The sequence below is a fragment of the Acartia tonsa genome, chromosome 5, assembly GCF_053477335.1.
Source record: "Acartia tonsa isolate MP-2025a chromosome 5, ASM5347733v1, whole genome shotgun sequence".
Classification (NCBI taxonomy): domain Eukaryota; kingdom Metazoa; phylum Arthropoda; class Copepoda; order Calanoida; family Acartiidae; genus Acartia; species Acartia tonsa.
In genome coordinates, this window is record NC_137264.1 from 27,609,354 (window position 1) to 27,633,342 (window position 23,989).

General features: G+C 31.2%; 1 protein-coding gene across 1 annotated transcript; it reads right to left on the reverse strand.

Moving 5' to 3' along the window:
* Nucleotides 1-376: 376 nt before the first annotated feature.
* Nucleotides 377-11,543, reverse strand: LOC145319174 (4-galactosyl-N-acetylglucosaminide 3-alpha-L-fucosyltransferase 9-like). Its single transcript, XM_080161086.1, has 17 exons — nucleotides 11,422-11,543; nucleotides 11,112-11,174; nucleotides 10,835-10,897; nucleotides 10,373-10,470; nucleotides 10,027-10,095; nucleotides 9,213-9,263; nucleotides 8,583-8,645; nucleotides 8,294-8,341; nucleotides 7,955-7,994; nucleotides 7,433-7,483; nucleotides 6,899-6,981; nucleotides 3,373-3,456; nucleotides 2,622-2,748; nucleotides 1,884-1,946; nucleotides 1,483-1,543; nucleotides 957-1,044; nucleotides 377-526 (listed from the first exon to the last, which is right to left on the reverse strand). The coding sequence occupies exons 1-17, from the start codon at nucleotides 11,455-11,457 to the stop codon at nucleotides 445-447; spliced, it is 1,170 nt and encodes a 389-aa protein (XP_080017212.1). The 5' UTR covers nucleotides 11,458-11,543; the 3' UTR covers nucleotides 377-444.
* Between the last annotated feature and the right edge of the window lie 12,446 nt (nucleotides 11,544-23,989).

Sequence of the window (23,989 nt, forward strand, 5' to 3'; positions counted from 1 at the left end):
AACATATGTTTCAGTATGGCTTTGAGACCGATTAACATCAGCTGGATTATAGACAATTTTCCACGAATATTAAAATAACATCATAAAATTAATATCAGTTTGTAAGGCCGGGGCCCTCGACCCCTAGGGTCCAACAAAACTTGTTTTAATCTAATAAAGATTTATTCTTTGTGAAATGAGTATATGTAGTAAAGATTTATTGATTCTTTTTTAAATTGCTTTTGCTTGCACCGTTCTGGAGATTTTGTAGAGCAGAATAAGTTGCTGAAAGCTTCACAATCAAATATAAAATTAATTCTTAATTCAAGAAAGCTTTAGTATCACAAAACACAGTTATTGGCTGGGTGGGTTTCATAGCTAGGTTATTCATAACAACTTCTATTTTAACACTTTTATTTACTAGTTACTTTGAAAAATTTCACTGTTTTAGAATTTTTTCTATAATCACTGATAAGTTCTAGTTTTATAATGCCAGTCACCATAACAGCTAGATTTATTCCAGAATCCGGGAAAGTCGTCGTACTTTCTGAAATAATTTATTTGTCAAATAAAATCACTTATAGATTTTAGGTATAACGATTTGCTATACTAGATGTGTGCATAGATTTTGCCAGGGACGTCTAAGCTTGTTAAACACTCCTCTAAAACCACACTTTGACGTCTATTCCATTGAGTGTAATTCTTTGGAAAGTTGAAAAAATACAGGCTGCTTTGCTTATGGTGGGTGCTGGGGCAAAATTACAACTTCAACCTTATGTTTTATGCCTTTGATGTTACATATAGGCAGCATACCTATTGGGAAGATAGGTAACCTGAGTCAATAAAGGTTAATATTTTTATGTGATCCAGGAACTATATGTTATACTTTAGATTATTGTGGCTTAAAAAATGAGAGATCACTCGGCAGCTTTTGTTAAAAATACCTATTAAAAGCTCTGGTAAGTGAAAAAAATTACCTTGTTTTTTTATTATTTTGATAAAGTTTAGCACACAACTGACAGGGCCATTTCTCTTCACATACCAACTCATAACTTTTCTTCCATTCTGAACATTTTAATATTTTTTTTACTTTTAAAATCACGAAACCTTTCAGTTATAGATGAATTTTTTAATCAAATGGCTTGCATTTAGTTTTTTTTGCTAGGGTGGGTCTGAAAAATTTAACATTCCAATTTCACCCAAAATTTAAAGAGGGTTGTAAACTTTCGGAAGGTTTTAAAATTGTTTTTGTTAAACATTGATTTTTATATTTTTGTTTAAAACTGGATTGTCTGTTTAGGAATAGGTTTAAACATCTAATAACATTTAAATTACAAATATTACCCTGAGGCTTACATGCGCCTGATGTGCGGCTGCCGAGCCCTAATCATATGTTGAATATAAATTACGTTAATCTATTATTCTTATGTTGATATAATAACAGCAACACAGTTTAACAGGATTTGAATGATTGAAGAAAATATTAGAAAATATAATGATTACCTAAATATTTGAGATATTCCTCTTGATTATTGTCTAAGTATATCAGGTATTTGGCCAAATCCTGAAAAAAAATTTCATAATTTTTAGTCTATAGAAAAAAAAAACATTCAGAAAATGATTCCTTTCACTGCACTGGCTGAACTACTCTACTACAGTTCATAAGCGTACAAGGTTGGGAGTAAAAGGGTTGTTTATACCCCCTTTAAACTTTGAACACCCTCATTTCACCTCCGTCAAAATTTTGATAAATACATTTGATTACCCCATTCCATAAAAAGCTTGGACGTCATTGCTACATCTAACCTTTTTTTCATTTATTCCCCTTCCAGATTAAATAAAAAAAGTCAATTTATCCTTTATTACTTTTGTAGAAAATCTGTGCTTCTTATAAGAAAACTTACTTCTGGTGTATTAAAATCATCAGCATGAATAAATGAGTTTGGAGGAGCTATCTTCTCATAATCCTGTAATTCAAAAATTTTTTCAAAGATTTGTTAAAATCGTTCTTTAGATGTAAAACCATAAAGTTTGAATTGATAATAATTAATCTTGATATTCTATTTTTATTCACATAAAAATTTTGTAACAAATAAGGGGTATAGTCCCTTTCTTAACATCGCATCGCAACAGATTCTTCATATTTTTCACAGTAGCTTTTCTCCTATTTTTAGCCCCTGCGGGGCCAATTACCTAACCCTGTGGGGCAATCACTTAACCGAATATAATCTAACCTAACCTAAAATAACCTATAAAAAGCCATTTAAAAAAAAGACGAATCGCCCTTTATGGGGCGATGTTACGAAAGAGACTATTCCCCAAATAAGCTATAAGTGTAGCATCGCTATAATTAAGAATTGGAATTTGAGGAAAAAAGTACAAAAACTTTTGCAAAAAGGTAATTGGGGCATATAAAAGATTCTACATTATAAACAGGGTATGTTCTTTTATCCGCCCGTATGTCCTTATGTTACAATGTAAAAAAAATGTCAGCTTACAAATTTCGTCGTTTTTCTAGTGTTTTTATTCAAATTTTATTTGATTCTAATAATTTTTCTTAAAACTTCATATATCTAAAAACCAACCTAAAGTATAACTTCCAATTCTGCGATTATTTAGACACAATTGTTCAAGATTTTTACCTTTTTAGGAGCTCCAAGGGCGACAGGTACTGTGTTATGCTTCAAAATATTAAAGAATTTTTCTGTTATATAATCATCACATAGAGAGTTCTCAAAGCTCAAATAAAACTTGTACCACTCTATTGTGCTAAAACAAAAATTCAGATTATTTTTTATGAAGTCAACAGGGGTGTGATTGGTTGGAATCAAGTATCGGAAGCTGTAGCCTTAGTACATGCAACTGCGAGGCTTAGAAAAGCATCACCGTCACGTCATAAGCCTCAGCCGCGGCCACAATTAGCCTAAGCTACCTTTAGAGTAGGGGATGCCTTGGTCCAAAACAGAAGAAACCAATGACCATGAAAATTATAACTTCTAGACAAAAGTAGTAAAATCAAAGGGTTGGTTGTTTCTAGGACGATAGGTAACGTAATTTAGCTCTTCAGTAGCAATATTTGGTTCATTGATAGGTTATCAATGTTATGTACTATGTATGTGACACAGTGAACGTATTATTGGCAACCTAAATGTAGAGGACAGACGTATTTGAAGAATGGCCCCGCTCTTTTATTATATCTATTTGAGGCCAATCATATTTACAACTTTGTATTATCGATTGTGTTGTTGATTCCTTCCCCCAAAATACATACAGAATGTAAACAGAACCTCTGTGTTATTGGGGATAAAAGCGAATATTCTCTACAGTTAAATTAAGTAACGCCATCCCGTCTTGTTGTGTCGCTCGTGCTTGTCACGCTATACATATACTTACTTGAATGCTCCATCATCTTTACCCAGACTACTACATGAACCAAGTGTAGTTACATGCATGTAGTTGTTCATCTCTGCTATGTATCTAAAATATAATATTTTGGCATAGTATCCTATTATGTAAAGTAGTTGGTTTTTTTTGTCTGTAGCGAAGGATCCCGTTGTCAAGTGCAACCAGTTAGGATCAACTATTTACAAGATCTTTAGTTTCAGACAAAAATCTTATTTTTTTTATATACAATACAATAGTGGCAGTAAATAGTCTAAAACCATCCCAAGACATAAATCTAAAATTTTAATATAAAAAAACACCAATGGACCTATATGAAGTTTACTGAAATGGAGAATTCAATTGGTTCAGTACATATCAAAAACTTTAGCTATAAGCAAGTAATCTTCCAAAGTCAAAATTGTCAAAATTGCATACGAGTTTCAACTCTACATTAGCCTGTCCTGGATTTGAACAAGTGTGTTAAAATTTTGGTCCCCAACCAAAATATGGTTGATTTATGCCAAACAAATTACCAATGCAAAATATTTCTTCTGTAATGCAAAAATTGCGACGGTACAAGCACTTTGAAATTTTGAGGCCCCCCTTATTAAGGTCAAAAATGCATTGCATCAGAAATATGGCTTCATGGTGATTATTCACGGTTGGACCCTCAGATGTAAAAACTTTATTTTAGTGTTTGGCCAAAATGACTCAGCAATTGTATCTGTAAGTACGTCTAATAACTAGGGTTGGGCCGGATATCCGGTGTGGCCGGCCATTTTCAATATCCGGCCGGATACCGGATATTGAAACTATCCGGCCGGATATCCGGCTCTATAATTTTTTATACTTTACACCAAAAATCTCTGCTTTTTAAAATCTTAAATGGCTATAATTTTCTTATTATTGAAGGTAGAAGAACATTTTTTCTGGATAAGTTTAACTTTATGTAAATTTATATAAGATTTCTCAAGAATTTTTTTTTACTACTTTAATATCTGGTAATTTGGCCGGTTATCCGGCCGGATATCAGGTAATTTGGCCGGATAACCGGATATTTGCCGGATATCCGGCGTTGGCCGGATATCCGGCCGGTTACCGGATATCCGGCATTTGAAATCAGCCGGATATCCGGTATCCGGTATCCGGCCAAAAAAGTATCCGGCCCAACCCTACTAATAACACCCTTTGCTATTTTTAAAATCCTAGAAAATTTTTTTTGCAAGAAAATTGCATAAATTTGCAACCTTTTTTAGAACCACTACATAAATCGAGTTTTAAAACTTTTTATATAAAATCCTTTTTACAAAAAATATCAATAATTACTTAAAATTAAACCTGAAAGAAAAAAAATCTCATTACACGTGTTAATTTGCATGTTATAGGTCTTTTTTTGTGGAAAGTATAACTTCCACATTTTTGACAATAATTATATTTTTTTTAACATTTCAAAGTAAAATATAATAAAACTTAAACGATTTTTCTTGAATTATCAGTTGAAAATTTCATCAAACATGCAATTTAAGTGATGAAAATTTAATAAAATCATTTTTTGAATGTTTAGAATTACCAATTTTCTACATTTAAAACAAAATGTTAACAAAATTTAAAAACATTTTAACATATAACTTCAAAAATCAATAACATTTTATAAAAAGATGTTTCAAAAAATAAATCATTAAAAGGTATTAAAATGCATTTGAAATTACTTAAAATTAAAACGAGAACATCTTTTTACACTGTATTTTGTGTAATAGAGTTTAAATGACATGATTAGTGAATGAAATATTTCCTAAACTCATTAAGCCTTTTTGTGACTATATTAAAAATAATTTATTTTGTTTTATATTGTTTTTTTATTCAAAATTCTAAAACAATGGTTGGCTGTCTAGATATTGAGTACACTAAGACTATGGCTCTGTTCTATTGAAATAACGTTGCAAAAAGAGGGGTTCTGAAAGTAATCTACCTAATTTTTTTTAAAGAACCAACAAGTACTGTCAGTATCTTTTTTCTTGTAATCTAGCAGACAATCAAATCATAACACAATTTTCATGATAAAATATTCAGGTTTCTACTTCACATTTAAAAAAATATACTGATCAATAAAATGTTCAAAATTTTACTTTGTACTAATTGAAAAAATATGTTGTAATTCTTATTTTAAAGTTACATTTTTATCCCTGACAAAATCATAGACGACTTTTAAAGGCATCTTATCTAAACTTTTTGAAGAAAAACTTAAAAACGTTAATTAAGTATGAAAACTATTTTCTTCGATTTTTCTGAAGTTATTATCGCATTCTATGGGTTTTTTATTATCATTTACTTATATCGAAAGTGCCAAACATTGTACCCTAACTTATTCATTTAATAAAAAACCAACCGTGTATAGGAAAGGCCTTGAGGAGTAGAAACAGGAAGTTTTGTCCTTTTTAAAATATCTCGTTCCTAGCTTTAGAAATGACGAAAAAACCACCATTTTTTAGAGTTTATTGAGAATTGATTGTTTTTTTGGGATTTTCTCAGGCTAGGACCGAGATATTTTGAAACAGACAAAAGTTCCTGATTCTACTCCTCAAGGCCTTTCCTGGGAGCACCATGAAGCCATAGTTTTGATGCAATGAATTTTTTTAAAATTTTAAAGTGCTTGTACCGTCGCAATTTTTGCATTACAGAAAAAATATTTTGCATTGGTCATTGTTTTTGTATAAATCAATCATATTTTGGTGGGGGACCAAAATTTTAACACAATTGTTCAAATCCAGGACAGGCTAATGTAGAGTTGAAACTCGTATGCAATTTTGACAATTTTGACTTTGGAAGATTACTTGCTACACCTTCATATATTATAATCGGGGCTGCCCCCTTTTTTTTGGTTAGTTTCAGGTTTATATTGACACACTAGAATTGAAATTTTGTAAAATTGGTATGGTACAAAAGCCTTAAAAAAGCACTAAAAACAGGGTTTTTTTGCACATTTGAAAAACTTTGCAGTGCTTGTACCGTCGCAATTTTTGCATTACAGAAGAAATATTTTGCATGGATCATTTTTTTGCATAAATCAACCATATTTTGGCTGGGGGCAAAAATTTTAACAAAATTTTTCAAATCCGGGACAGGCTAATAAACAAACACAGGTTATTTGAATTTCTTTAACTATTTCTTGATGGAAGACAATTGTTTCATTATTAAATAGATCATCAGTTCCAATTAAGATGTATATAATAAGAGTTAAAAAAAATATATGTCCTTGCATTTTGAATCCTTTTAATAGACTAAATAGTAAATAATAAGAAAGAAGAATGTGTTAGAAAATTGTACCCCCTGCGGGGTTTTTACAACTTATATCCTTTATGGGCTTGGGGCGGATTAGCATCTTTATATAAAAAGGGGGAGGTGTTTAAAGGGAATCTTTCAAGAGAAAATATGTCATATTTTATCATTTGCAGTTACAATATCGTTCTATTATAATGGATATAAAACAAGTTTGACAACATCCATGAAAAGCACAAAATAGATGTAAAAAACTTACTCTTCTCTCCTTGAGGTAGTTGAACAATGAGACACAACCCATAGCGCTAGATCAGATTTCTTGGACATAATTGCATTAGAATCCTATAGAAAATATCAAACAAATATTAGAACTTTTAGTTGTTATTTAAGCATTAAAAGGCAAACCTATCCAAGGAATAGTTAATGGATTCACCATTTTTAAGCTTTTTTTATTTTATTATTGCAGTAACGCAATGGTTAACAAATCTTATAAGAACGGTTACTTGCATTCTTAGGTAAAAATAATCTGGTTGACTTGCAAAAGTCGTCTGTACCTGTAAGTTAATAGATATAGAATTTACTCAGCTGCTGTTTGAGATATTTGTATTGTTTTTTAGTGAAAAGAATCTTATAACTATATGGCATATTTAAGCATGCAAATATAATGTTCTCCTTGGCTTAGCCGCCCTTAATTTCAATTCATATGTGCACAAAATACTTTGACACTACAACAAAACGGATAATTCAAATAGTTTGCTACGCGACTTACTGATCTCATGAAACAAATTCTTACCAATTCACTTTTGGTGGATTTTTTCACAAATTTACAATTATCTCCTTTGTTCTGAAAACACAAACATTTATGATTAATTGAAAATAAACATGTAAACAAGGGCAAAATTACTTATTTCTACAAAGGGTACTAATGGTTTTACGCCCTTCCCCTTTATAAATACACTTATTGAATTAAAATTATGTCAAGTTATCTAAGAAGTTATATGAAGAGTAGTTTTAGCAGGGCAAAAGCTAGGAAGGTTTAAAGCTGATAGAGCTATAATGGATAATGGATTTATTCATAAATGGATCTTACACCAAAATATCATGTACTCTTATAAAAAAAAAACTTGTACCTTGCTAAATTAACCACTCCCCCAACTCAAACCACCCGCTTTATCCTATCAACTCAACTCCTAATGGATGAACCTATATATGTCCATGTCAGCAACCTAAATTGACGACAGTTTTTCCCCTGTAATGATATCCATTTATATTCTATATCCATTATAAATTCACTACAAACTTTTACTAAACTTACTGGATCATGTAGATAATTTGAAATTATTGTTGAATCTGGCCTGAAAAATTAACTTGATAACGTTTTTCTATTTTAAATCCCAAATTTGATTTTGAAGTGATTGTTTTCAATTTTTTGCATGTATTCTATTGTCCGTATATCTTTGATTTTATGTCTGTACAAAGAGATCTCGCTAATCCCTGGCTGAACCATTATGGGGGAGATTACCTCCACCCTCCTAAGGTAAACCATCTCTAGAAACAATCATAACCCTCATTTAAAAAAAAATATTCTTAAATTGAGATTGTAAAAGAAAAGTCATAAGTACCCCTAGAGATATCTAGGGACGTAGCTTCTTACCTGTAACTTACTGTCCAGTCAAAAATGCCATTCAATACACTAAAGGACCTAAAAAAGTAATAAAATATTTATAAACACGAAATCTTTCTTACATACTGTGTTGGATTAAATATAAATCATATTTTATTTTACAAAAAAAATATTAGAATATATATGTTTTCACATTTTTAAAAATAATTTGGTCAATTTACTTAACTTACGTGAACCTCGAACGCAGTAACGTATGGATTTATAGAGAAACTGTAACTATAGAGTAACTGCGCTTCAAGAAAAGAAAAGTAAGGCTTACCCAATATTTCTGAATGTCATATGATAGTAAAACCATGGAGCCTCGCCCCATGTAGCCACCCATCTGAAAATTTTATTTCATGATCATAAAGAAACACTTTCAAGCTTTAAAAATACTTTTACTATTTGGTTATAGATTTTCTTGCTAATGCTAATATGTATACCCAATCAGGCCTTTCTTATTCATTTATGGTGGGCGCAATAGTATAAAAACACAATGAAATATAATTTGAATATCTTATGGGGGGTTAAAAGCCCAAATGAAATCATGGCTGTCTGTGTATGATCATGTTGTCTTTGTAAATAAAATAATCCGTTTCCTTAAACTACATAGACGAGCACACAATCCCACCTCCTTATTTTGAAAAAAATTAAATGGGCGGAGGGGGAGTTTTTTGTTTGTTTGTTTCTAAATTCAGGTCAGGTTTAATAAAAGAATATTGGATACTGGAGTGTAGCCCCGCAGAAATAGGGCACCGCAATTAAATTCCTCCAAGCCGGAATATAGGAAGGGAAAAACCCCTTTCTATTTTTATTTTATTCAAAATTAAGAAATGGGGAGGTGAAGGCTCGTGTCTTCGATAGGCATTGTGAGGGAAAGAAACATAACATACAATATATATAAACTTACTTTTGCCACGGAGGAGGAACATAATTTATTGGTAGCCAAGTCCAAGTAAAACTAAACATAAACATTAGGAATTGTCTTCCTGTATGGTTTCGAAACCGATTAATATCCGAAAGATAAGAACCGGTTCTCAACCACACTGAAGAATAATGTATCGTGTCGTATAATATTAAGTTTTCTATGAATATAAAAATGAACATTATACAATTATAAAAATAAAACACGTTTTGTTAGCCTGTGCCTTCGGCATCTCAGGGCTAACAAAACTGGTTTTAATCTTATAATTGTACATTTTTATATCCGCGGAAAGATGTTAATAACACGATGCGATAAATAACTATTTTATCTTTGGTTATTACAAATACACAAACACGTACATTCACTTTTATACATTTTTAGAACGAACAATTTTACCAGAATTTTTAGAACGAACCATTTTACCAGAATATTCAGGGATAAGACAATTGACAATAACTTGATATACATTCCCAACCATCATATACGAAATTATTCTTATATAGATCAAAATTATTGATTGAAAAGTTAGGATACTACTATTTTAGAACCAGGTATAAGGTATAACCAACAAGTAAAATAAATCTTCAATAATATTTGAGGGTCAATTTTATATGTTGTCCTCCAACGACAGCTGGAAACCACTATAGGTTTCGTGATTTTAAAAAAAATTAATTTTGTTTTGGAATTAACCAATAAAATTCATTTAAAGTACCTAATGTTTTTAAGCCAACGAATAACTTATTTATAAAACTTTATACAAGTATAATATATAGTTTTTTATTTCTAAGATTTTGTGTACCTGTTGATATCACTCAGTGAAACTAATACTACTTCTGCTTCAGTTATCCTCTCGTGATCAGATGTTATCCTTGGTAAAAATAAATAATTTCTTTGAGCGTAGCTACTCAAGAACTTGGGCATATATGTACGTCCTCCCAAAATATGCGTTACTGTATTTAACATTTGCCATTCAACCACACACCTCGACTTAGTTATTCTTTTTACAGAGAAAAAAAAATATTTTTTTCTTTTCTTTTAATTTCATTTTATAAGAACTGATATTTTTGCACTGAAGATCCTAAACATTTAACCCCTGATAATATAACTATGATACTAAAATCAGGAATTAAAAAATCTAAACAAACCTGCAAACAACATTATTTTTACATTTAAGAATTTTTTTTGGAAAGAGCCATTTCCAATTTTCTCTGTCTCCATCTTTGGCGGTGTACAGTAATATTGTCTGAAAATTAATAATAACAATTAATGAGTTAGTTGCACAATATATATTTGAATTTAAATAAGTGAACCCAGTAATTTTATTATTTTATGACATTAAATTTATAACGCATTAAAAGGAAAGATGGAATTTTTTTTATATAAAGTCTCGAAAATTACGCTCATACATGAAATCTCATTTGTAGTGGCGTACACAGTAATTTATCAAGGGGTTTGAAATCATTAGGGTAAAAACGGAGAATAGAGGCCTTCAAATTTTTAAATTTAAAAGTAGTGTTAATTTGTTTACACCGCTATCGCACACCACTTGACCCTTTTATATAGATCCTTGTATTTATAATATATTGTATGACACCTGTCTTATTTACCTTTTTAGATTCATAACCAGCTTCTTCTATCTGGCCATCAAGGTAGGCGGCAGGTTCGTAGCCCTTTCAAAATAAATGTGTTTAAATAAAATGCATCTGCTTTTAACTTTTCTGTCGGTAAGATGGAAAATGCATTGCTACTTACAATGTAGTGAACACGAGTCGACTATAGTTGTAATCACCAAATTACATTAAAAGAACTTATAGGCAAAATATTTTATTTTAATGTTTAAAATTTATACATTTTTCATTGTTTTTATTCAAATATGTGCTTTACCTTATTTAAGTTAAACCATTTTCCCAGAAAGAAAATACTGAGAATTCCAATGAAGAAAACCGCCTATAATAAAATACAATCACTAAATTTCAAAATAAGCATTTTCAGAGTTTTGATATATATGAAAAATATTTCCAAATACATTCAGGGACGTGTTGACCTGCCAAAGTTATTTCAATTTGTTTTAGAAAGAACTTGAAATGAAAGGGCCCGACTTTTCTTTAGGAAATCTTATTTACAGAATAAAAAATAAACAGTTATCATTGCTGGGCTTGCCATGAATATAGTTATCCCTATTTGATTTACTTACAATGTTAAGTTTTGAGAAGGGCCGAAAGCCAACCATCGTAAATTGATCTAACCATTTAACATTTTATTTATCTAAAAATTCAAGAGTTTAAATAATGTTCACGCTTCAATAATTCAATAATTTGTTTCTATAAAGTGCAATACTTTTCTTTGATTAGGGTCGATCCGTTACATGTTAAAGTCTTTTTAAGGATTCCAAATTATGCAGTAGACGTGTTTCTCAAAATACACTTTTTCGAATTTCATTCTTCTGCTTACCTAAAAAATTACTTTAGGGGCCTAGGAATACATGTACAAAATTCTATCTCTCTATCTCTACTGGCTACCTAGCGCCAGGCCTCTAAAAAAAACATTTTTGAAATCCCGTTTTTTCATACAAAAGTTTCAAATTGCATAGGAGAATGAATGACTTGGAGATGAAGTTAGGTGTTCTGCATTTTTAGTTATAAAATAGGATTAAGATTGTTGTGTCAAAAGTAGGGTTGGGCCGGATATCCAGCCATTTTCAATATCCGGCCGGATACCAGATATTGAAACTATCCGGCCGGATATCCGGCAATATAATATTTAATATTTTACAACAAAAATTTTTGCTTTTTAAATTATAAATGGCTGTGATTTTCTTATTATTGAAGCTATAAGAACAATTTTTTCTGAATATGTTTATCTTTATTTAAATTCTATATTAGAAATCTCAAAACATACATTTTTGCGGGGGCAGCAGTACTTGGCAGCTTCCAGCCTCACACTGGCGGTCGTCAGGTAAACAGCAACGGATTTTATGAAATTGTAATATGTCATGAAAACATAAAAAAAGCCTAAATTAAAATTTAAAGTCTCTAAGTCAAAAATTGCTGTCACAGGAACCGTTTAAAGATTTCTGGAGACCTGGAGGTTCAGGACTTGCAGGACTATACCTGGAACCTGAAATCGACTTGAACACCTATATTTCATACGAGGATGTACGACTATAGAATATTTAAGTATTTGATAACATGAAATGCTTTGTTTAAGTAAAAAAAAATTTTACTTTTTACCTTAGTGCCCGCCAGGAAGGAGGTATTCAAAAAATTCCAACTCTCAGTTATGTGTCATACCCATATTTGGAAAAAATGCAAAGGGGGGGGGGGCCGGGGGGCATGCGCACTTCCCCGCCCATCCTCCAATAGGGGTTAATATTACAGATTGAGGGTGGAAATAGTTTATTAGATTAATTGCTTAGAAGAAAGATCATTTAATAGTTACATAATTTTTAAGTTTAAACCTGAATCCTTAAAATAAAGTAACAGGATGTTTATCTGTTTGTCTGTACTAAAGGATCTCGCTAACCGCTGAACTGATCAGGTTCTCCTTTACAGGGTAGCTTCTCATAGGCCCTGGGAAGGTTTATAACTATTTTGGGGGAGGGTACCACCACTCTCCCAAGAGAAATCGCCCCTTTTTTTCTTTCTTAAATCTGAAATAAAACAAGGATGACAACATCCATAAGTAGCGAAGCACAAAAAATTATGGGAATACGTACAAGTAGATTTAAAGTGTATTTGTTAAAATCAAGAATAGATTTATTAAAGAAAATAAACATGAAACCTTGTTTTATTTTGTATAATGATGACGGTCAAAGTAAATTACATACAAGATGCTCATAATAATGGGAAAAATAATTTTGATACTGATATCCCAAAAAAGTTTTAAAATTGGACCAAAAACACCAAAGATATGGGAAAATATGTAAAACATATAAAAATAGCCAAATACCTACTAAAAGGCAGTCTGACCGCCATGGTTTTTTTTCTTAAAACGACAGGAAATCTAATTTTTTTATCCTTAACTATAAAAGTTTAGAAAATCGGAATATATCCTACCTAAATAAGAGAAATGGAAAAAAAGGGAAAAATTCAAAAAAACAAACAAAAACCTTCAAAAAGGCAGTCTGACTATCATGGTTGTTTTCTTTAAACAACAGGAAATTTAATTTTGATATCTTTAACTGAAAAAAATCTGGAAATCGGACCATAAACACCTAAGACCTGGAGAAAAATGTGAAAAATACAAAAATAGCCTAAAACCTGTTAAAAAGCGGTCCGACCGCTATTGATGTTTTATAGTTAATTGTGCTCCTTAGTAATAGGAATGTTGTCAACAAATTTCAGCATTCTATCTTTTATAGGAGCTGAGTAAATCCCATTTCCCCCATAGCGTTACGGACTGACTGACTGACGGACAAAGTGAATTATAGAGTGGCTTCGCTACTAAAAAAATGGTTATCAAATTCAACTCCTTCCCCCCTTCAAGTGCCCCTAGAGGCCTCTAAGGACGTAGCCGCCAGTTTTATAGAATAAGACGCCAGTAATTTGGCCGGTTATCCGGATATCCGTCATTTGAAATCGGCCGGATATCCGGTATCCGGCCAAAAAACTATCCGGCCCAACCCTAGTCAAAAGTATGCTGTGCTATCTTTGAATCGAGACTAGTGCGCTGGCGATGTATTTTTTTTACAATTAACAGCAATTTTTTTAGAAAACCGACTAGCGCTAATTGTAGAGTAGACTTTGACAAAATTATTTTTGGATATCATATCTTTGGCCTTATATGGTTAAGTTGAAATATGCAAAAGAGTTAAAAACCTGCACATTGCTGAGAAATTGTTAAAACCGCCGTGCAACCGTTATCTGTTGATTTTTTAGATGCATGGCGCTAACTAACCAGTAGAGATAGAGAGATGAGATTTTGTACATTTATTTCTATCCTTAAAGTAACTTTTTAGGTCAGCAGAAGAATAAAATTCGACAAAGTGTATTTTGAGTAACACTACTACTATGCAGTACAATGTGAAAAGCGTATGAACTCTATAATCTTTACCAAAAAGTCTGTGTAACAATTTTAAATATTTTGTATTTAAGCTGACCAACAACATATGTATTTTATATTTTTGCTCAGATTTGGAGATAATATTATGTTTCTTTAATATTAACTAGCGGCTGCTCCCCCATCAACTTGGGGCTGGGCTCTGTATTTAAAAGGAGATGAAAGGGACTAAAAATTACCCTAAAAGCATCCCAAGACTTAAATATAAAAGAATCTTTTGTCTGTCTGAATTGTTGAACATCGCTGATATGGATTTTGGGAGAGAAAAGAGAGAGAAGAAAAATCCGTGAAAATTAAAGAGAAATGTAAAGTCTAGAGAGTATAAAATGCTGGATACTAACTTCTCTTTTCTCAGTCAATTCTTTGACAAAGTATAGGTTATAACAGGATAATTTGTTATAGTTATTTCTCGCATCGTATTATAAACGGCTTTCCGCGGATATAGAAAGTACAAATATGAGATTAAAACTAGTTTTTTTAGCCCGAGGTGCCGGAGGCACCGGCTAAAAAAACTGGTTTTAATCTTATGATTGTACATTTCTATATTCGTAGAAAGCTGGATATAATACGATGCTAGACATAGTTTTTTCGTATGGATGAGAACCGGTTCCTATCCACCGGATTCGAATGAATACGAGAAAATATATCATCATACTTTAATAGCAAAGCTACTCTATTAGTGTTTGTGTCTGTCTGTTTGTCTTTGTCAGTTTGCGTTGTTATGGGGTTGCCAAATTTTATTTTTATAGGTATAGATTGTACACTTTAATATAACAGCAAAAACACGTTAAAATCATTTGAGATATTAAGAACAGTACTTGAAATAGGAAATCTTAAATCTGGATCTATGGTAAAAAAATAGAGGAAATATTCTCTTGACTGGTCTATATTAATATAGTTTAAAGTTTTGGTTTTTAGGCCTATTTAAAAATCCCATGATGAAAACACATTTAAGAAAAATATCTCTCCAAACGCCAATGGAACTATTTACAAACCCACCTTTATCAAAAGCTGTTTTCGTTAATTTAGACATGTAAGAATTGTCCTATCGATTTAAACTTTGCATGATGATTTCTATAACAATTAAGTACGATTTAGAAAGCGAAGCAACTCTATAAATGTTACTAGAAAGTCCGTACGTCCATTTAAAACATGTTGCTTTTTAACAATAATTTTTTGTTTTCATCTGATTCTTGGAATACAGATTCCTATTACAACAAGGTACAATGTTATGAGCGAATCATCTCTTTTATGTATGCTATGTCTTTAATTTATCTTTTTTAAAATTCTTATTACATAACATAGTTAGGTTAAGGATCAATTTGAGTGTTAGGGCACTGCAAGGGCAATTAAAACGTTATGTGTGTAGATTTAAAGTGGGAGGTAATAAGATGGTATCCACTGTTCGTAAAAAAGGATTTTGCCGGTTTGGGCATCTAAAACGAAGCACGAAAAACACCTTTTGAATTTTGATTAGTCATAGAAAAGATTTGCTTGAGTGAAAAACAACTTTGAAGTTATGTGAGATTGCATATAAATTTTGTACACAAATTATTTTCTAATATTCGAGGTCTGTACGTCCAAAAATTCTATAAAATTCTGTATATAAAGCTATCTGTAAAAGAAAACCCAAATATTGAAATGCAGGAAATGAAGTATTATTAAAATTTAAAAGTGTCACAGCCAGTATATATTCTTTGTGAAAATTAAAAATATTATGTCAAATTCTACAAAGTCTCCTAACCCTACATAATCATGAAGAAATAAAGATGTACAAATATGTAAATTTTTTCTTTTCTTAGTAAGCTAGATCTGTTCGTTTAAAACATTTTAAAGCAGGGAAAAGAAGTATTATCAATTACAATTTTAAATTATTAATGTGAATATGACAAGCAGTAATCAGTCTTGTAAAACCTCTTGTAAATAAACAGCTTTTTCTTTTAAAAATTGAGATATTGTGACAAATCCTATGAACTATACAAGAAGGGTTTTCCTCAACCCTACATAGGTATAAAAAAAAATATTAAATATATTTCAACTCCGAGGCTAGCCTAAGTTATTTGATAGGATTTGGTCCATTTAAAAAAAGGAAAAATTATTTTTTAGTCAGTCTAAGCAAAGTCAAATTAAACTTTTAATGCCCTTCTGAACTGATTGAGTTCTTTTTTAGGAAAGCTTCACATATTTCCCGGGATGGTTTTGGGCTATTCAATTTTTAGATTTAAGGCTATTTTTCTGGCCTCAGATAGAAGCAGCACCCATAGATGCTTGATGAGCATCGGCTAGAAATTCATATTTTACTAACCTTCAACTCTAATGATGAAGGTTTTGAAGTGTTTTGAATACTACTGAAGACCAGGGATAAGGGATGGGAAACGTAAGAAAATATTATTCCAGGCCTATTTTCCAACTAGGCCTAAAAAACTAGTTTCGGGATGACGCAGTAGTTAGATTTGAAAACTATGAACAATGATGAAATAGCTATTATATGAATGCAAAGAAAAAAAGTATAGAATAGAATTCAGGTAGTTGATTTCACCAATCATAAAATATAATAAAAACTTTCCAAAGAACCAATATGTTAGTGGCTTTAAGTAGAATCCCCCCCACTTCGCCAACCCCCCCCCCCCATTTAAAAAAAAAAAATTTTTGAGATGGTTAAATCTGATTTATTTTCAACCATTTTAAGGGGGGATCTACTTCACCCCAAAATTTGTATTTAGAAATAAACACCGCTTTAGCCCCCCAGCTTTAATAAATAAATTAAGTAGATTTGAATAAGTACATGGGTAACATTCTATCAACTAATTGTTCCATAGCATACATATAAATTAAGAATTTTAAAAAAAATTTATTTTACGTTAAATATTAACAGAAAAGTTCAATTAAGTGTGCAATAATTTTTACCAAAATTAATGAAAATTTTTTTTTAACAAAACACAGTACACTTTTATTTACATATTGAACTAGTTTTGTATTTGTAATCATTTAGGTGGGTTATCAATTCCACATGAAATGTAACTTTTAAATTGTCTAAAGACAATGAGTTTTTCACATTGTTCTAAAGTATAAAATGTTGAATCCTACTCAGTCTTCAAAAAACGATCTCTCAATTTATGTTTTGCTATATGGACATTAATTAATGTGTAGATTTAATAATAAGTTGATGTGATTGAACGTCATATATATTGTTGTCCTTCTGATAGCAGAAACTTTCCATTGTTGTCTTTCTAATAGCAGAAATTTATGTTTGCTTGAATTAATTTAGCCAATAATGAACTGGGGGACGCGTTTGTTATTAATAATTGGTTAATGCTAAAAGCAAGTTTCAGGCTATTGGATATTGCCCTACAGCCAATGAGGAACTGGAGGAAATTAGTTGATTTTATAAGCAAAAAAGAAAAGTTGCCCCATCACTTTTAAAAGGAGGCTGAGACCTAATTTTCGGCCAGGTTTCCCATCCCTTATCCCTGACTGAAGACTCCTACTATGACCTTTGTCACTTGAATAATTGTGATATTTTGCAATACGGTAAATGTAAGATAGCCTGATATCTAGTTGCCGAATGTGTACGCAGTTTCCTGGGTGTTTCCTCATCCTCGCTCAATATTTACTACTAGCTACAAATCTTCAAACTTCCCTTAAAAAAATCAAAATTTGAATGTGTAAACGATTTATACAATATACATTATAAATTTGAATTTTTTAAATTTTGATTTTTTTTTTTTGAAGTTTGAAGCTTTTTTAGCTAGTAGTAAATATTGAGCTAGGATGAGGAAACACTCAGGAAACTGCGTACACATTCGGCAACTAGATATCAGGCTATCAAATGTAAAGGAAGTTAAACTTTTTTGTGTGTCAGGGATGGTGCGGATATTGGACTGTTAATATTACTGGTGCCAAAAGTTTTACCTCTCAATCATTTAACTATAAACTTTGGAGATTTTTAATAAATGTTGGTTGGTTGGTTCCAACTAGTAATGTTTTTCACCAGTATTTACAATCTACAAATTGTGTAATTTTGTTTATCTCAATATGGGGTGTACATAAATTTACCATCCATTATCTTATCCCTAAAGATCCCTGACACTTTGTAGTTTTAATATCAAATACTTCTCCATTCCTAAGCAAGCTTTGTAATGAAATGATTAGGACTGTTCCACTTGTCATAGCTTCCTGTTATGGCTACATTTTTTAATTGTTTGAACATGGGGCATATGTTGAGTCCATTAGTAAAATGAAGGGATCTACCTACTTCAACTCATTTCCAAACTTTTTGATAATAAATGTTTATTAATTGTGCAATTAATTAAATAACTGTATAATAATGATAATATTCATATATAAAAGCTCAACAAATAGAAAAAATCGTGAAAATATTGCTCAAAATGCATTATACTTAATATAGAAGTAAAGACTACCTTCTTATTTTAGCTTTAAATTAGGGGATTTTTCATAGATTAATAAACAGCATAGAAAAGTTTAATAAAATTTTAACATTCAATGATTTATTTACAATAGCGACCAAAAAACAAATAATTAAATTATTCATCAGCTCTAACAGTTTAACTATTACTGTAAAACAGTAATTTACACTTTTGTTTTTATCATTTAAGATATTTTTAATTGCTGCTTCACTGATAATCCTTATTATTTATGAATCACGGACGAATGACAAACTTTATCTAGGGGGTGATTTTCTGTCCATGCAAAAATGTGCCCGCCCCCACCCCTTGGGTATTATGGGGAAGGGATATATTGCAATATTTTAGACCCCTGGGGGTTGTGGGTGAAGGTTTATTTCTTTGATCACACACCTGTTCTTTTAATACTCGTTAATATTAATTTTTTACACTGTAATGTCCTGAACTAATCAAATGTTTACATACAAATGTTTCTTGAAGAACTAATATTTTTCTCTCCAACGCGCGTTCTTAATTATTCCCCAGCCCCCAGGGCCTAGGACAAAACATATCCATCCCTCCCTCCACAAATTCCCTCCCCTCTCTCTTCCCAGACCATCAATTTAGTTTGAATCGTATATTGTAGTGTATATAAGATAAAGGAACATATAAATAAGTATAAATTTAGATTAAAGTCATATTATTTATATATTTATGTCGGGAGGTAGTGTGTTACTTATAATATAGAAATTAAAGACAACAACATTTTTTTTGAAAATGAAAACTAGGGTATACTACATTAGAATTTATGAATATTTTATTTACTTAATCATTGATCTAAGATATTTCCAAACTGAAGAGAATTGTCGCAACTCATATAAATATATTTTCTAAAATTTAAATTATATTTTGAAGCCCATTTAGCTATAACTTTTTCCCTAGCATTATAGAACACAACAGACAGATACAAAAAAAAACACATAGGCAACACTCATCCCTCTTTCTTTGCGTACCATTTTTTTTGGGTGTCCTAGCACTTCCTCAATTTTTTTTACATCCACAAACTTTCCTTGTTTCACAAAACACAAAGGCTAATAAAATAGAAAATGTTATAATAATGCATAAATGAGAATATGCAGTTTATGCAGTTTTAAAAATTTTGCAACCATTTTCTGTGAACGCCACTGCATAATTCAAAGATAATAATCATAATAATAATGAAGTTTTATAAACGTAAAGAACAATTTGTTTGGCAATACAAATTAGATATACTTTAGTTTTAATATTTTTAGAATTAAACAGCATAATTATTGGAGTTGGATTAATGCAGAAAGATTGAGTAATGAAATGATTATAATCAGGGATCCTAGGGGATAATACAATGAACGTTAAAATGATGTACATCCCTAATTATGATAAAATTAACCCTTTTGTAAATTTAATTATCGGTTGAAAAGTTTGAACACAACTAGCTTACATAGTTTTATAGATAAAGCCAAAAAACAAGTACATATTAGCATTTTTTGGCTATATGAAATTGGCGGTATTGTATGGACGTTTTCAGAATTTAAAGTTGACCTTACTTGGGGAAGGAATTGGGTAACCTCCCTCCTATTCGTCAATACAGGTGTACAGAAATGCAACAGGGGTTTATAGTGAACAACACGCTTAATAATTGCTTCTAGCCAAGGCCAACCTTATCTTAGGTCATATATTATAATGTTCAACATTAGGTCATAGTTATTTGTACACTTTTGAAACTGTATACTACCCTTTAAACAAATGATTGCTGATATTTTATCAACATATTGAATTAAAAATAAAGTTATTATCAGTTAAAGTTAATTGGCCAATTTAAAAAAAGTCTTAATTAGTTCTTTAAATTGGTCATTATATATTACTGCTGCATTTTAGCGTTTCATTTAAAACTTTAAAGTTCACCTATTTTTCAAAGTTACTGTAATGACATATCCAGAAGTTAGGATTCGCTCGTTTTCGGCCTTCTGTGTTAAAACACAAACATTCAAATTTATCTTCAAGAATATTGTAGCTTCACATTTACTGTATATTCCTTAAAAAGTTATTTAATTTGAAAAATCATTAAGTTGGACTAATTTACTTCTTTATGGTTTTGTAGATTGATGAAGTACTAGAAAATATTTGTGCGAAGTTCTAGTAGTGGTCCACATTTTATGGCCTGAAAAATAAACAAATCTTATTATTATAATCTTTCAATGTTACTACAACTGAAAAACTAATTCACAAAAACGTTTTTCTGTTTAATTTTAGAATTGCTTTGTTTGAGTCATTATGGCAAATCTCCTAATTTACAATTTGGCCAAGATTTGAATTTGTTTGCAATAGACCGGAATTTGTCTAAAAGACGGACTAACGAACAGACCCTAATTATAAAAGAATACTTTAAAACTAGCCCTGATTATTATTGATTTTTAAAAAAAGTAAATAAATTTTATCATAAAAAGAAGTAAGCTTTTTTTGTCTGAAGCTTAAAATTTTGGAAATTGCTGTAGGGAAGCTTAGGTTGGTTTTAGACTATTTTCTCACATCTGTTGCCATCCCCTTGAAGCTAGGGGCGTAATCACTATTGTATATCATACCGTATTTGATAGACATTCAGAAAAATATAATTGTTGAGTAGCTACCAAAGTATACAACATCTACATTCTACGATTATGAATTTAGCAAAAATGTTTTAGTTGTGCCAAGGGCGATTTATACGATAAGGCCTACTTTGCATTGTACATTTACAATCATATCTAGATTTGATTTTTAAATAATTCTTTCTTTACAAATACATCTACATAACTTTTGTAGTAACCATTTTTACTCTTTTATCTATCTATCGCAGGGGCAAGCTAATAATATTAAGGTTGAAAAAGAACATGATACTGATATACAGAAGAAGAAAAGTTTTTTTTTCAGAAAATTAATATTTCTATATCCCTCCCCTCCCTTTCTTCCCCAATAAGCTTACCCATAGGGGTAGTTTTAATAGTAACAAATGAGAGAACTTGTTTATAAAACTTTGGTTATATGTTTATTTTGCAGTCTATATTGTCCCTTTCCTTCCTGGCAAAATTTGATCGTAAAATTACTGAATGCATCATACAGAACACTAAAATGAGTAATAACTGCATTATGTGCAGGGATCTTAAGGGATAAGGCATTCTACAATTTATTAGTGTACACTTCAGGGGTTAAAATATTTGGTGGAAAAGTTTTGACACTGATAGTTTAATCAAGATTAATAAAAGTATATTAAGATAAAATAGGACCTTAAAAAGTAACTACAATTGACGAATAAAAAAAACCTCAATAAAAACAACGTTTACAATATAAGATGAAATATAAACAGTAATAATAATAACAAATTAAGTTAATGAAATTTAAAAACACGCAATATTCAAGGAAGATACAAGAATTTAAAAGTAATATTGACTAATAAACACATACGCTAGTTATAGAGTAGCTTTACAGCTAAGAACTATTAAAAGCCAATGTTAGATTTTCTAAATTAAATTATGCAATCTGATGCGTTTTCATGCTTCAAGCTTATATACAGGATTAGTTTATTTTTATTGCAATATACATGGGGACATTTTTATCGAATTTTAATATCTATTAACAAGAACACTCATGCACATAACGTTGCCATAGTTTTGTAAATTTCATGAAATGTCTGAGCTTTTCTCTTGGGGGGAGGACGAGAGGTGTAAATTTTTAATGTGGGGGTAGGGTTATTTTTGACAGGTTTCAGGTATCTTTTTTGGGAGGGAGAGGGTGATTTTCCCCATTGAACAGCCCTGAACCACCCGCTACAGTTTTGCTGCTTATAATGTTAATTTAACTGCTCTGAGTAAAAAAATCAAGACTAATCGCAAATAATCATCTTACTCTAATTGACTGATAAACGTTTCGGCCTGGTAAAATAGTAGCTGCAGGAGAAAAAAAATCGCCAAAACTGAATTATGGAATAGCCCAATGATTTTGATACCTAATAGTAGGATTTTGAAAAACAGTTGAACTTGAAATGTGATATTAGGCACACTGAGTGACATAATATATGAATTAGAATATTAGCATTACTATAAATTCAATACAATTTTTAATAAATCTGTTATGCTCTCTCACAGAGTAACTATTGAGCACTGATATTCTTCCCTCTCCTATTTATAAAATAAAATGAAGGTGTGTCGGGATGTTTTCTTTCTCTTATGCTTAAACCATGCATTGCCTTTATCCTACGTAGCTACCTAACCTAACCTGACTTAAAGTAATAAACAAACCTCCAAAAACCACCCAACCCTTTTCAATTAAATAAAAGATATTGGGGGTGGGGGTGTCATGACAAGAGATATTGTGTGAAAGCGTCAAATCAGTCTTTAGTACCTTAGTAAAGTTAGGTAATTTTCTAACCTTGCAGATGGTTATACAAGTGGATTTTACCTCCAGGGGTGAGATGTCGCTTTGTATTCTAGCCCTCTCCACGCACCTTGAAACAAACTCCTTGTCTTATAATTGCTGTGTAAAGCGTTCATTCATACGATAGGTATTTTGTTAACCAACAAACAACCAACCCTTTTATTGCACGACCTTTGTCGTTGCTCCTGCTTATGGGCAAAGGCGTCTCCCACTATTACAATTGGTGTCAGGCTCCTTACAAAGAAGCAGAAGGTTCCATTTTGAGCGTCTCTAGTAGAACGCAGCATGTTACAGACTCGAACCCGACACCTCCCCAACAGCGACACCAATAAAGCTAATGACACGTGTTATACCAGGGAATGTTAACCTTAAGGAGTGAAAAGTTTAGTAGTTTTTATCGCATCGTATTATAAGCAGTTTCCGCGGATAAAAAATGTCAATTATGAGATTATGATTGTTAATATTTATATTATTAGAAAACTGGATAATAAAAATTATATAAAACATGATTTTTCAGTATGGCTTAGAACCGGTTCTAATCCAGCGGATATTAATCGGTTTCGGAGCCATACTCGAAATGATTCAACTAAATTTTTTTTTTTTTTAATTATGAAACACAAGGTTGACATTGACAACACAATCAGAAGAAGATTTACAAAATTTTAATGAATTGAAAAAAATATGATTTTTTCACTAAACTGTAGCCTTTTGAATGATAAGAATGCAACTAGATGTATGTCTTGACTAAATGCACGAAAGTACTAACTGTTTACCTTTCACGACTTGCCTCTGACAAAGAAAGTTTGAATTTGGCGTCTTCGCAAAAAAATACATGCACTTTCCATCGGGATTTGGGGT

Excerpts from the sequence above, each read along its gene's own strand:
- LOC145319174 (XM_080161086.1), bottom strand. The coding sequence starts at position 11,457 with ATGGTTGGCTTTCGGCCCTTCTCAAAACTTAACATT. Across the intron at positions 10,471-10,834 it reads CTGGTTATGAATCTAAAAAG|ACAATATTACTGTACACCGC; the intron begins GTAAATAAGACA and ends ATTAATTTTCAG. Across the intron at positions 7,995-8,293 it reads GACTGGACAGTAAGTTACAG|GCCAGATTCAACAATAATTT; the intron begins GTAAGAAGCTAC and ends TTAATTTTTCAG.